Raw genomic sequence first — 14,427 nt, 5'->3', positions numbered from 1 at the left:
ACCGTTGGTTGACTCAGCAGCGGCGGCAGTGGTCCCTGGGTCCAGAGGGAGGGTGCTGGCTGCTAAACCTAGAGGAGGGGGTGGGGTATTTCCTGATTCACCTACACAGCAAAAAAAAAAATCAGACCAAAGAGAGGTAAAAGAAAAAAGTTCCAATTTCTGGTTGACTCTAGCTAGTATTTGGAAATTAGAAAAAGTAACTGGGATGGGTTGTTAACTTCTCCAGATTAAAACAGAAAAGCATATTCACTGACAAAAGGTTGTGTATGCTAAGTCGCTTCAGTCGTAAGAACAATATAATAACTCAGTCGTGTCCGACTCTTTGTGACTCCATGGACTGTAGCCCACCAGGCTTCTCCATCCATGGGGTTTTCTAGGCAAGAATACCGAATGGGTTGCCATTTCCTTCTCCAGGGGATCTTCCCCACCCAGGGATCGAACCCAGGTCTCCTGCATTGAAGGCAGATGCTTTATCCTCTGAGCCACCAGAGAAGTCCCCAAGAAACTGTACCACACATGTAAACCCATTTGCTCTCGGAAAGAGCTGGTATACAACTCCTGCATAACATAATGGCAGACACAGAAAAGAAGACACTAAAAAGACGGCAAAGCCACCCAGGGACTAGTAACAATCCATACATTAAATTAAACATCTGAAAATTTAAAGATGAGTATGAACTGGATAATGAAATAAATAAGTCACCTTGAAACAAAACTGAAAGAGCAACAGAAATAAATGATGTGGAGTGAAGAACCCCAGCCCCCCTTTAGGGTTACTGTTGCTCAGCCTTTCCCAGTCAAACTGTAGCCATGACTTAGTCCACAGCCATTGACCTTCCCTGAAATCAGGTTACCTCTGGGCTTGCTAGGTGGATCCAATTAACCAGGCTCTACAGTCATTTTCTTTGCTTTTTCTTTTGCTTTACCTCAAAGCCCAGTTACTGTATCAACTGCTGTTTGCAAGCAAGAAGAATAAACAGATCTCCTTCACAAGAAATGCATACACAGGAAGCTTGGCAAGCTTTAAACATCACATCTGAAAAAGGTACCTGCAGACCGGTATAAAGTACCCCCAGATCCTGTGGGTGCTGGCCTGCCCATGGTCTCCCCCTCCTGCCCCGAGATCTCCCCACTGGGCCCTGTGATGCAGGGACAGTCTTTCACTCACCATCACGTCCTCCGGGCCCGGCAGCCAGTGATGCTCCTCCCGACGAGCACTTCTTCTTCAGCTCCAGCTGCTGCGAGCGCTCCAGAGACCTGCGCATCATCGCCTCCAGCCGCTCCTGTCCAGTTCATGCAAGAGAGAGCAGCAACATTAAACACCCAGCCCCACCGCACTGCTGTGCCTCTGCGTGGGCGTGAGTCACCAGACAGGGCTCTTTGCTCTGCATCCAAAACCCAGGCACGCGTGCTCGCCCCACCACACCAGCGCTTTCTTAGTGGGCGGAGAGTAAACGCTGCGGCTACTGCGGGCTCCCAGCGCCAACACCTCTCCCTTCCCTGGAGAGAGGCGGCTGCTGCAGCAGCCAGGCTTTGATTTGGTTAAGAATAGTGCCAGGCCAGAGTTAACTCCTTGACACCAATCCCATCCAGCAGAACTGGAATTGTGCTCTAGAACCAACTGCATCCTCTCGAGTTGAAAAGCATACAGCACTATGATTTGAGCAAACTGAAATTAAAGTATAATTTGAATTGTAGTAGCCTTAAGCATAACTTTCTGGGGTGATACACCATGACTTTGAAGTCTGTTTTATAAGGTCCCATTTTCATCTTAGAACTTCTTAAAGGGGAATTAACTGTGTTCTACATTGTAACATTTTTCTGCTCGTGTTACACAGTATTCTGGGGATAATACTGCATATTTCAAAATTTAAAAAGACATAAGAGTAGGGAAACTTGTGACTACAAAATTAAGCATTTATGTATTCTCACATGTAGATGGGGGGAAGGGAGGAAGAACTAAACAGTTTTAAGCCAGAAGATAAAAACAACAACCAGGCTTCTCTCCTAACAGAGCCTTTATCAAAAGCACGCCCCTGTACTAACCCAACTTTTCTTTTCATAAAGTTGGGCCTGACTGCTGGCAAATCTCTCCCCGGCACTGGAGTGAAGCTGTCCTAATTATGTGCTCCCCACAACCTCAATGACACTGCAAATCCCAAATCCACTCCCTGCCTCCACTGGAGAAAGTCCGCAGGGTAAGCAGTTGCATGGACACCTTTTCACCCTCATAAAACTAACCCTGAGGTGCTGGGCTAATCCTAGTCAAACTTCAAACCCAAAAGATAGTATTTTCTCATGGCTTAAATAAAGAAGTGAGCAAAATTAATTTAGAGCAGCACCAAAGGAGTGACCATGACTTAAGAAGTGGGGAAAGGCTCCTTTATTTCACTCACTTGAAACACAGAAAGGCCACTTAGGAGACACGTGGATCTACCTTTCTGTCCATACCAGAGGAATGAAATAAGCATTCTCCACATCGCAGACTCTGCTGCATAACTTTTCCTCCAAAGAGCACTGCACTAAAAGATGGCCTCTTCAGGGACCTATGAGCAGAAAGGGTATTTCTTTCCTCTGGTAAATCTCAGATTTGTATTTGCTATTAACTGTACACTACTTTCTGGCTAAGACTCTACAATCATGAGTGTGCATTTCCTCGCAGAACCCTGTTCTCATGACCCTGGCCCATTAAATTCTCACAGTCAGTCCCAGCAGTTTGTACAAGAAAAGATAGGGGCTTGGAGGAACTAGAACTTCTTAACTATTTGAGGACTGAAGCCTGGTCACTCAAGATTGGAACTCAACAGTAATTCATTATGTAGATTTAACATCAAGTATTTAACTTCCCTAAATGAAATCAGTCCTAAATATTCATTGGAAGGACTGATGCTGATGCTGAAACTCCAATACTTTGGCCACCTGATGGGAAGAACTGACTCATTGGAAAAGACCCTGATGCTTGGAAAGGTTGAAGGTGGGAGGAGAAGGGGATGACAGGATGAGCTGGTTGGATGGCAATACCGACTCATTTTGAGTAAGCTCTGGGAGTTGGTGATGGACAGGGAAGCCTGGCATGCTGCAGTCCATGGGGTCGCAAAGAGTTGGACACAACTGAGTGACTGAACTGAACTGATTTAACTAATGACCTAATCTAAGTGTTGAAATCTTTCACCTCAGAGTGAATTTAGTATTGAGTGGGTTATGGGAGACTGCCTACATGCCAGAAGGACCTCACAAGATAGTTTGTTGCTCATCCGTTTGGACACTAATGAGAACTAAGAACACCAAGACTGATCAGCCAGTCGCATCACTGAACAGCTGTCTAGGGGCATAGCCGTAAGGGAATGCCATCCACAGCCAGAGCCACTCCTGAGTCAATAAGTTACCTTTAGAAAAAATACCTGTCATCCGTCCCCAATCCACTGAGCTGCCCCAAACTCTACCATGAGAGGTTAATTCCTTTGAACCATAAGCAGGCTTATGAAAAGGACGTTACCCTTGAGAGAAGACACAATCACTTTGTGTCATCCACTTTGGGGAAGATGATGAAAAATAGGCAATAACCAAGGTCTCTGGTGGCTCAGTGGTAAAGAATTTGACTGCCAATGCAGGAGATGTGGGTTTGATCCCTGATCTGGGAAGATCCCCTGGAGAAGGAAATGGCAACCCCCTTCAGTATCCTTGCTTGGGAAATTCCATGGACAGAGGAGCCTGGCGGGCTCCAGTCCATGGGGTCACACAGTCAGACACGACTTAGCAACTGAACAACAACAAACCAAGCTCTATGGTAAGTGGGCTTATAAAACCCAAAGTTGTCAGAATGGGATGATGCTTTTTCCAAACATGTCAAACCAAAACTTCACTCTTATTAGAGGTTAGTCCTATTTAGTCCCACATTACATAGTACGTGTGTGGATCTTTCTGTTCCTTCCTGTGGTAAGTCTGTAAAGAATCCTAGATTTGGAGTCAGAAGATATGAATTCAAATCCCACTTTTGCCTGCTATCTTTTAGCCCCATGATCCTGAGTAAATCATTTGATGCCGTCCTTGGGCATTAGTTCCCTTGTCTATAAAATGGGGATGATGATATTACCTATATTACAGGTCATTCAAATTTACAAGATAATAGTAAGCATAATAAGTCCAATGCTAACTGGATCCAAATTTGAAGAGGAGGATTATTAACATGGCAATTTAGAGCAGTGGTTCTCAAATGTGAGTGAGCTTGCATCAGAATCCCCTGGAGGGCTTGTTAAAACACCAGTTGCTGTGCCCCACCACCAGAGTTTTTGAGTTAGCAGGCCCAAGGTGAACATCCTAAGAATACATTTCTGACAAATTTCCAGGAGATGTTGGTACTGTTGGTCTTGGGATTGTACTGAGAACCACTGGTTAGAAGAAAGCCTGAGCATGAGGGAGCATGTTGAGAAAGTTCAATCACATCAGAAGAACAGTATTAATAAATATCAGAGCTGCATACTGCAAATCCTGCCAAGTTCTGGCTCTCCTAAGTATCATCTGACCATCAACAGAGGATGGCGAAAGGGCAACGCAGACTCTTGTCCCTAGAATGTCCTCTCCTAGGTGGGGCTTAGTGGAAGAAAGGAATGAGGGCAACTCAACCTTGACCCCTTGAGCTCTGGCCCTAGATATGCCTGGATGAACTTACAGGAGAACCACAACCAGGGTGATGCTCTGAGTTGGCCAAGCAGTATAAAAAGCCTGTGGCAGGGTTCGGCCTGGCCACTGTTACCCAGACAGCTGTCTCAGGCAGGAGTAGAGGGTTGATATACCTTCCCCATTGCCCTTACTCCATGCATTCTGGAAATGACAGCGTGGGGACAAGCCCCCAAATGGTCCTAAGCAGAGCTCCGTGGAGGGCCTTTTTCTCTGGAAACAGACGTCCACATCTGGCTAGAAAGCCACGTAATCACCATGGCCCTATGCCAGTCAATGCCCTCTAAGAGCAGCCAAAACTTCTTAGGGAAGTTTTCACTTAGTTGAGTTCAGAAAGGTCTTGTTTTTACAATCAGCCTGGTGGGCTTTGTCAGGTATCAAGCAAGAAGAAGATGAGAAGTTGTGATGTGTTAAAGTAAATTACAGAGATGAAGGTACTCTTTGAAAGAGGCCTTTCCTGGTTATCTGTTTAGCAGGAGGAACAAGGAGTTGGCTCCTAGTCATGAAACTATACTTCCCTGAGTGGAGAAAGGTGAGTACACTGTGCTGTCACCCTTAACCCAGGGAGGTTAAGGTTCTGGTTCCAGAAGCTTGATGCTTGGGAGCTATGTGGCATGTGAGGGTTTTTGTAAGAACCCACCTTGAGGAGAAGGCAGCCTTCAGTGAGAGAATGAGCTCAAGGTCAGGCTGTCAAGTGGACACTGGACTCCCCCTTCCCTAGGACAGGCCTGCCTACCTTCTAGGCTTTGACATCTCTGGGAGATTCTGGGGTGTCAGAGAGGAGGCATCTGGGGCTCACCTGCACAGATGTGAGGTGTTACCAAGAGCGCCAGCAATACCAACAACCATAGGAACCTGGAGCCAGGGCAGGGCTGGTGGGGAGGTGAGGAGTCAACAGGCCTTTTCTGAGCTCCTAACATCAGACCGGAGAGGCAGGAGTTGTTGGGGAAAACACTTTCCAGCAAGCTAGAGGAGCAAAATGGAGTGAACCATCATCCTATAGAGGCTTCTCCCTGGTTGACAGAGATGGGCCCTGACAGAAAGGACTGAGATGATCCTGGCATTGTGGAGCGTCTCCACTGCCACGTGCCAAGCAGGGAGCAGCCCTCCCAAAAGATCTCCAGCGAACCATGGAGGCAAGAGTGAAGGCTTTCCTTTGGAAAGGCTCCCGCAGCAGAGAGTTATCCATCCCCTCCAAAGATCCCTCACGAGAATGCCAGTTGGACCTCGGTCCCAGCAGAGCAGTGACAAGCAGGCTGCATGTGCAGAGTCCCTGATCTCCACTGAGGTCTCCTGGGGCTCTAAGGGCAGGAACAGGTAGGGCAGGGAGCCCACTGCTTCCTCGGGTTACTCTGCATCCATGGGAGGCCCAACTCTCAGTCTTGCCCTGCTGTGTCTGGGGAGAAGGGGGTGCAAGCTTGGCGTGTATTTGCTGGCCACAGGCAGCCAGCCTGCCCCATTGCCCACCATCATCATGTAAGGGGTGAACGGGGGCAGACAAAGCAAACAGGAAATTAGCCCAAGCACAACCACTAGCGAGTCAGCTGCATCAGGACTAACCAGCTGGCATGACATTCCCTCATCTGCAAGAGACTGGAGTCCGATTTAAAATGATTGACTTAAACACCTCTCGCACTGTTGTTCAATAAAAGAACAAAGTACAGAATGCCTCAGAGGTGGACCTGTGTGGCACTGTCAGGTGTGGTGGAGGCTGAGGAAGTGTCTCCTGTGTCTTTGAGGCACCCTTTCCTGGAAATGGCAGTGACAAGCATTCGCTGCAATCAGCAATCCCGCAGGGGGTCAGGAGTGGCAGTGGAGGGAGCAGGGAGGAAGGAGACCAGCTGTGAGTCAAGGATGGGAGGGTGGGAAGAAAGGGGCGAGTCTAGCAACTCACGACAAACACCCAGGCTGGGAAAGGAGAGGTCCGTCCTGGTCACTGAAACAGCCCAGCTCACTGTGGCTTCTCTCTTGGTCTCCACACCCTATGCCATCATCTTTTCTGGGTAGCTCTCTCGTGACTGTGCTTCAGCTAAGGTCAGCTGAAGTCAGCGAAGGGAGCAGTTACTCTGTGCTAGTGCTTTGCTGGCACTTTTACAAAAGTCACCTTCTTTAACTCCTGTGACTATCTCTCTGTTCTGGGCTAAGAAGAATGAGTTCTTAGAGGGGCTGTGGGACTTGGCCTTGGCTGCTGGCTGCTTAAGTGGGAGAGCTGGGATTTGCACCAGGAGCTCGCAAAGGCACACAGGGATCCCGCTGAGACAGCAACAGTGAACTGTGACTAAGACCTTGCCTCAGGCCTCCATTTGCTAAGAGGAACAAAGAAGTTGCCACTTAAGCCTGTCCATTGTGGGCAAAGATGGTTCTAACTGTGTGTATGTGTGTACAATTGTGGGGTTTTTTTAAAGTTAAAAAAAGACTAAAGGGTAAAGACAGTGATAATTCAGAAACTTAAAAGAAATACTGAATTTATACCAACATCTCTGTATCCTATAGGTTTCCCTGGTGGCTCAGATGGTAAAGAATCTGCCTGCAGTGCAGGAGACCTGGGTTTGATCCCTGAGTCAGGAAGATCTCCTGGAGAAGGGAACGGCTACCCACTCCAGTATTTCTGCCTGGAGAATCCCATGGACAGAGGAGCCTGGTGGGCTACAGTCCATGGGGTCGCCAAGAGTCGGACACGACAGAGCAACTAACACTTCCACTTTTCACTCTATCTTACAGTACTGGCAATTAACAAACCTCTATATTGTTCATACTAAATGATGAGTCACTATACCTTATGAATAAAAAATGATCATCACCTGATACAAGGCTATGATTATACTCTTAAAATATACTTGTTAAGAAAATCTATATCCCAAATATGCTTTCTAAATATACTTTCAAAGATTAGTAATAAAGGACTCTGTCAGGTAATTACATTCCATTTCTTTTTTAAAACATAACTAGAGAGAAAGGATGATTAAAACAAGAACCTGCATTAAAATATAAATAGACTAGCATGTTTGTATTGGAAGGTAGACTATTTGATTTTCCAGCAGTGACTACAAGGTCACATTACCCTCTACACTCACAGCCCTTCCTCCAGCCTCGTGTCTGCCCCAGAAGCATGGATACCTCGAGTAACCCCCAGGTGGATGTCATTCAGTCCCCACCCATAATCCCCTCTGAGTCTTAGCATCAGAGAAGACATCTGAAAGAGGTCTTGGAGTCCACCAAGTCCACCCCCTTCACTTCAGAGACAAAGAAATTAAGGCCCAGAGAGGCCAACCAGCTTATCTGAGGTCACACAGAAAATAAACTGCTAAGTTGAATGGATCTCTCTGTGTTCCTGTTCCGGCCCTCACTTCCTCCTCCCGGAGCTTCTGCTTCCTCTTCTCCTCCACAGCTGCCCTCTTCTGCTCCTCTCGCTGCCGCTGCTCTTCCAGCTTCTTCCATCGCTCCTCAATTTGCTTTTCATACTGGAGCTTGGCTCTCTTCTGTTTTTCCAGGATTTGCTGCTCCCGGGCAGCTGGGGGAAGGAAGGCAGAAAAAAGGTGTTGTTACCGGAGCACCCCATGCCGTTTGGCGTAATACCAACAATGCAGAAGTGAGACTGAACTGAGAGGAAGGGTTCTGGCACCTCCACCACTAGCTGGGTGACCCCAGGCCTATTAACCTCGTCCTCTGTCTGCCTCAGTTTCCTCCTCTGTGAAGTGGGGATGTGCAACATCACAGTGTTGTGAAGACTGAATGAGACAATGCAGAGAAAGTAGACAGTCACTGCCCCTACACGTGGGAGCTGTCTGTCATCACATCAAGTCAGACTTGTCCCAATGGCTAGGCCACATGGGGGATTGAGAAACGAGAGCTATCAGCGTATTTTCATTCAGGATACATTAGCTGTACATACACTGCATACCAGATGCTGAACTGGGTGAAAGTAAACAGAAGAGGATGAACAGGACTGTCTTCCCTCTTGAGACATTTACTAAGGGGCCTTAACTCCACCTGGCCAAGCAGGCAAGGGTTCCCTGAGGGACGCAATGTCTGAGGTGACCAGGAGGAGGAGAAGGATTCAAAATATCCTCTTCTGTCTCAGGGCCCTAGGGAAGCCACTCTACCTACCTGTGGCACCCTGTGGGGAACAGCCCTGATGCTTCTGTCCACAGCCTGCAAGGTAGGACAGCCTTTCCCAATAGGACAGCGTTTCCCAATTGGTTCCTTGTCCTAACATAGAAATGGCTTTCTGTGTCGATTTCCTCTGTTCCTCCAAGGGTGGCCCTTCAGCTGCCCTGGGGAGAAGTTGCCTGAAGAGGGGCGTGGTATACAGAGAATGTCTCTCGTTCTTCAGCACCCTACCCACAGCTGTAGTGCCGTGCCAGTAACAGAGCTTCAACACGTGCTCACCGAGTAAATCAACCGCCCTGAGAATTACATAATAGCTCTGAACAGGCCAGTGGTAGTGACGGTCTGCTCCTAGTTTTCCACGTTGACCTAACAACTGTCCCAGTTCTTTTCTCATTTAGTCACAAATTTCCAAGAGTCCTGAGAAAAGACACCATCACATCTCTACTCCCTTGGACCTAAACAGCCAAAGTGCACAACTTACCAAGACATTTTTCTCTTTCTTCTCGTCTTTCTTTAGCTAGTCGTTGTCTCTCATCGGATTTTAAAAATCCTTCCATGGCTACAAGAGAGAAAACACAATCAAAGACTTCACTCTCCCCATCTGCTGAGTGCCGGGGATGCTGGGGCCGCACCCTGTGTCTGGTCACATGCACGCATCAGCATCAACATCACTTCACCCGCAGAGTGAAGTGATCCATCACTCCCTACCACAGGGGAGGGTGGCCCAGACCTGAGAGCTGAGGAGTGGTAGCGGTGGCTGTAATGCTCACCCACCAAGTTGGGCTGGAGTGGCCCCAGGCCAGCCCTGGAGAACTAACCTTCCTCCTAGTTCTCTGGCTCCAGGCCAGGCCCCAGAGGAGTCAGAAAGCTCAATAAGTGACAGGCCTGGCAACATGCAGAAAAGCCTACCAGGCTTCCCCTGGTCCGGCTCCCAGGGGAAGGCAAATGCACAAAAGAAGACACGATTATTACACAGATTATTATTATTAGTGAACATTCGACTTTCTGCAAGAAGACAACTGCTGAGGGGCATGTATGACTGAGCTGGAAAAAAGTAACACTCAAGTTTGATTTTGGTTCTACTAAGTCTGCCCCCATGTCAATCTTAGCATTTTAGAATCACAAAGAAGGAATATAATGCACTCCTGTTTACCTGTTATTTCATTTTGTTTTATTATCAGTACAAGAAATAAAATTGAACAAATGGCAATTCCCCCCTAAAATGTCCGGGAAACATCCCAGGAGCTCTGCATCTCCACTCATCTTCTACAGGACCCTAGAGGGCTTTCTGAAGCAAAGATGAAATGATCTTCGCAGTTGTTTTAGGATTAAAAATAATTTACTGCACTTGCTCACAACTGATCATTCATGAGCATTACTTACACAGTGGTCAAGGACCACATTCTGGAGAAATTGGCTTTAGTGCTATAACCGGACTGATGTGCCCAGCGCCTGGGTCTCCTCTGTGGTTATATCACAGCTGACTCCACAATATGCGCCTTTTAGGGGTGTGCCTTCCACTGCCCAGGAGAGAGGCCTGGAGGCTTGGACCGCAGAGCAGCAGCAGGAATGCGGATAAGGATGGATGTGATAAGCTTTGGGTTGTCACAATTCCCCACAAGCATCTAATTTTGCAGCCTGGATTATGAAGCAGGGATATTAAAGCTCAAGAGAGAAGTCTTGGAAAATCAACCCAAGTGCCACTTTCCATTAAAAAAAAAATTGAAGTATAGTTACTTCCAGTGTTGTGTGTCACTTCAAGTGTACAGCAAAGTGGTTCAGTTATACACATACATACATACATATATATGTTGCTTCATATTCTTTTCTACTATAGGTTATTACAAGATGCTGAGTATAGTTCCTTGTGCTATACAGTAGGTCCTTGCTGATTATTTTATATATAGTAGTGCATGTATGTTAATCACAAACTCCTATTTTACCTCTATCCCCCTTTCCTCTTTTAGTAATGATAAGTTTGTTTTCTATGTCTGGAGTTTATTTGTTTTGTAAATAAGTTCCTTTGGTTTTTGTCAACTCTTAATCATTACAATTAATGGGATGATTAATGGCATCACCGGCTCAATGGACATGAGTTTGAGCAAGTTCTGGGAGTTGGTGAAGGACAGGGAAGCCTGGCGTGCTGCAGTCCACGGGGTCGTAAAGAGTCAGACACAACCGAGCGACTGAACTGAACTGAACTACGATGGTACTGACGACATGAACAGCATCAAGAATTTAAATGCCCATCTTCTCAGCTCATCAGTGCTGCTCTCCCCTTCCCTTACATCCCCTGAACCTGTATGAACCCCACCCACCTTCAAGAACCCACAGTTTCCCAGATCCACGAAGCTCTGTGCCCCCACATTGCTTTCAGAACCCTAATTTCATTCTGCTTAGCTGCAGAGGACTGTCTACCTGCAGGGAGTAAGGGCCTACTGAGCCAGGGGCGGGTCTGCATCTCTGGGTCAACCCGCTTGGGCCACAGCCTACCCCCACAAGCCTCAAGGTGCATACACAACACTCAAAGACAGGCATGTGGTCAGTGGTAGGGGTAGCGGGGAGAGAAAACCAGATTTCTCCATGATGATTCTTTAAACATTTTGAAACTCTAGTCTCTACCTTAAGCATTTGATTAATAAGGATTTGTTCTGTGTGAAAAGCTACAAAGAGAAGCCAACGATCCCTGGACAGATGCTGGCAACAGCACCCACATCTACTTACCAGCTCAGGCATGACCTGTCACCCTCCAGATCTAACATACAGATTGAGAACCACTGAAAGTGTACTTTGAACAGAAGAAAAAGAGAAAAACTGAGGGAAAAGGGCCAAGCACATTTGTAATTGGCCATGATACCTTAAGGCTTTACCAACAGAAGGATGTCTGTTGCAGAGATATGCATGATTTTAGGCTGCCCCCTTGTGGGCACTTGTAAGAGTCACACCCTCAAATCATTTTTCAGAAAATCTTCATTATCAGGCTCATGACCTGCTTCGTCCTAACAGGAGGCTACAATGTACGAACCAAGTCCATTGCTTGAATTTACTTGGCCCAATCACCCCATGATGACAGAGGTACTATTATGACCCTCATCTTATAGGTACAAAAAAGGTACACAGAGGTTAACTTGTTCAAGGTTACACCATCAGAAGGTGGAGATGCAGATTCCAACCTAAGAACCTGACTCCAGGACTCACACTCTTTTTTTTTTTTTTTTTTGGGACTCACACTCTTAATCACTGCTTTCTCACGTGGCAAAAGTGGAAACGTAATAGCTCGATCTCAGCACTGATGAACGAATGCTTCATGACTTTCTGAGACTCTATTATACACAAGGAACAAGTTCCATCCTTGTCCCAAGAATGCGCATGCAAATTTGGAGAGAAGTGCAAGACCAACTCATTAGAGAAGTCCAGATTAAGCACTACTGCGAGCTGGACACTGGCCAGCTGTGAACAGATGTGCTAAGTATTTGCTTCCTCTTCAAACTGATGGTTTGGAAATATTTGGATGCTGTGTGGCGAAAGGGGGTAGCTAGATGACCCGGAGGGCAGCCATGCCACACAATTTTGTTTGGGTCCCACTGAGGGGAATGAAATGACTCAGTCCAAGGTGGGTAACCTAGAATCTCTATATGCTCTCACATGGCAGTGACAAGCCATTCTTCTCTGTTTAAGACAATCAAGATTAAATGCAATTAACAATTCTGTTCCTCCAGCACACTGGGCCTGTTTCAGGCACTCACTAGCCACATGAGGCTGTCAGCCACTGTACTAAAAAATGGTGAACCAGGAACCTCAAGGCTCACTCTCATGATTCACACGTACTGCCCTGGGACACACACAAATGAAGAAGAATTCAGCGTCCAATAGTTTTGCTGGGTGAGTAAGGCATCATTCTTCTACATAGCATCTGCCTCTCCTGATTAAAAGAACTGTCAAGCAATCATTTCTAGAACATCCATTTGAGGAAAAGCCAAATAATTATATCTCCATTTCCACCTTGTGATCCCTGATGAACCTCTGGGGACCTCTGCCAAGAAGTTCCACCCAAAGGATGAAGGGGTACAGCACAAAGCAGACAGCCCCTATGTGTTTGGGGGCGTGGACCTGATCAGTTAGCACCAATGCAGCAACACAGTCTGAGAAGTCGAGGTAGACTATGATTCACAGGCCCAGGGCAAGTGACCTTAATACATGAATGCTAACACCAACAGGAGATTTCCACTAAAGACATGGGTGTGTGTGTGTGTCTGTGTGTTCAGTTGCTTAGTTCTGTCCAACTCTTTGCAAACTCATGGACTGAAGTCTGCCAGGTTCCTCTGTTCCTGGGCTTTCCCAGGCAAGAATACTGGAGTGGGTTGCCACTCCCTTCTCCAGGGGATCTTCCCAACCCAGGGACTGAACCTGAGTCTCCTGCATTGGCAGTGATGACTTGAGCCAGGGTCTGCAACCCTAAGCTTTGAGAGCTACTATAGTACTGAGAGTTAGTTCAGTTCAGTTGTTCAGTTGTGTCTGACTCTTTGTGACCCCATGGACTGCAGCACAACAGGCTTCCCTGTCCATCACCAACTCATGGACCTAGCTCAAACTCATGTCCATTGAGTCGGTGATGCCATCCAACCATCTCATCTTCTGTTGTCCCCTTCTCCTCCCGCCTTCAGTCTTTCCCAGCATCAGGGTCTTTTCCAATGAGTTGGTTCATCGCATCAGGTGGCCAAAGTATTGGAGTTTCAGCTTCAGCACCAGTCCTTCCAATGAATATTCAGGACTGATTTCCTTTAGGATGGACTGGTTGGATCTCCCTGCAGTCCGAGGGACTCTCAAGAATCTTCTCCAACACCATAGTTCAAAAGCATCAAATTTTTGGAGCTCAGCTTTCTTTATGGTCCAACTCTCACATCCACACATGACTACTGGAAAAACCATAGCTCTGACTAAATGGACCTTTGTTGGCAAAGTAATGTCTCTGCTTTTTAATATGTTGTCTAGGTTGATCACAGCTTTTCTTCCAAGGAGCAAGTGTCTTAATTTCATGGCTGCAGTTCCCATCTGCAGTGATTTTGGAACCCAAGAAAATAAAGTCTGTCACTGATTCCATTGTTTCCCCATCTATTTGGAAGTGATGGGACTCCCCCATGAAGTGGAGGGACAGGATGCCATGATCTTTGTTTTTTGAATGTTGAGTTTTCAGCCAGTTTTTTCACTCTCCTCTTTCACTTTCATCAGGAGGCTCTTTAGATCCTCTTCACTTTCTGTCATAAGGGTGGTGGCATCTGCATATTGGAGAAGGCAATGACACCCCACTCCAGTACTCTTGCCTGGAAAATCACATGGATGGAGGAGCCTGGTGGGCTGCAGTCCACAGGGTCGCTAAGAGTTGCACACAACTAAGCGACTTCACTTTCACTTTTTACTTTCATGCATTGGAGAAGGAAATGGCAACCCACTCCAGTGTTCTTGCCTGGAGAATCCCAGGGACAGGAGAGCCTGGTGGGCTGCCCTTTATGGGGGTGCACAGAGTCAGACATGACTGAAGTGACTTAGCAGCAGCAGCAGCAGCATTTGCATATCTGAGGTTGTTGATATTTCTCCCCACAATCTTGATTCCAGCTTGTGCTTCATCCAGCCTGGCATTTC

The 14,427-nt window shown here is 46.9% G+C and overlaps 1 protein-coding gene across 1 annotated transcript in view; it reads right to left on the bottom strand.

Annotated features, from left to right (window-relative positions):
- The window catches only part of MAP7D2 (MAP7 domain containing 2), a 97,796-nt gene that overhangs the window by 40,184 nt on the left and 43,185 nt on the right, over positions 1 to 14,427 (bottom strand). The window contains exons 2-4 of the mRNA XM_061135932.1: positions 9,269 to 9,346; positions 8,025 to 8,188; positions 1,169 to 1,283 (exon numbers count right to left, since the gene is read on the bottom strand). Of these exons, the coding sequence (XP_060991915.1) occupies positions 1,169 to 1,283; positions 8,025 to 8,188; positions 9,269 to 9,346 (357 nt within the window). The remainder of the gene's footprint in view (positions 1 to 1,168; positions 1,284 to 8,024; positions 8,189 to 9,268; positions 9,347 to 14,427) is intronic.

This window comes from Dama dama, chromosome X, assembly GCF_033118175.1.
Source record: "Dama dama isolate Ldn47 chromosome X, ASM3311817v1, whole genome shotgun sequence".
NCBI lineage: Eukaryota > Metazoa > Chordata > Mammalia > Artiodactyla > Cervidae > Dama > Dama dama.
This window is presented reverse-complemented; position numbering and strand designations above follow the sequence as displayed.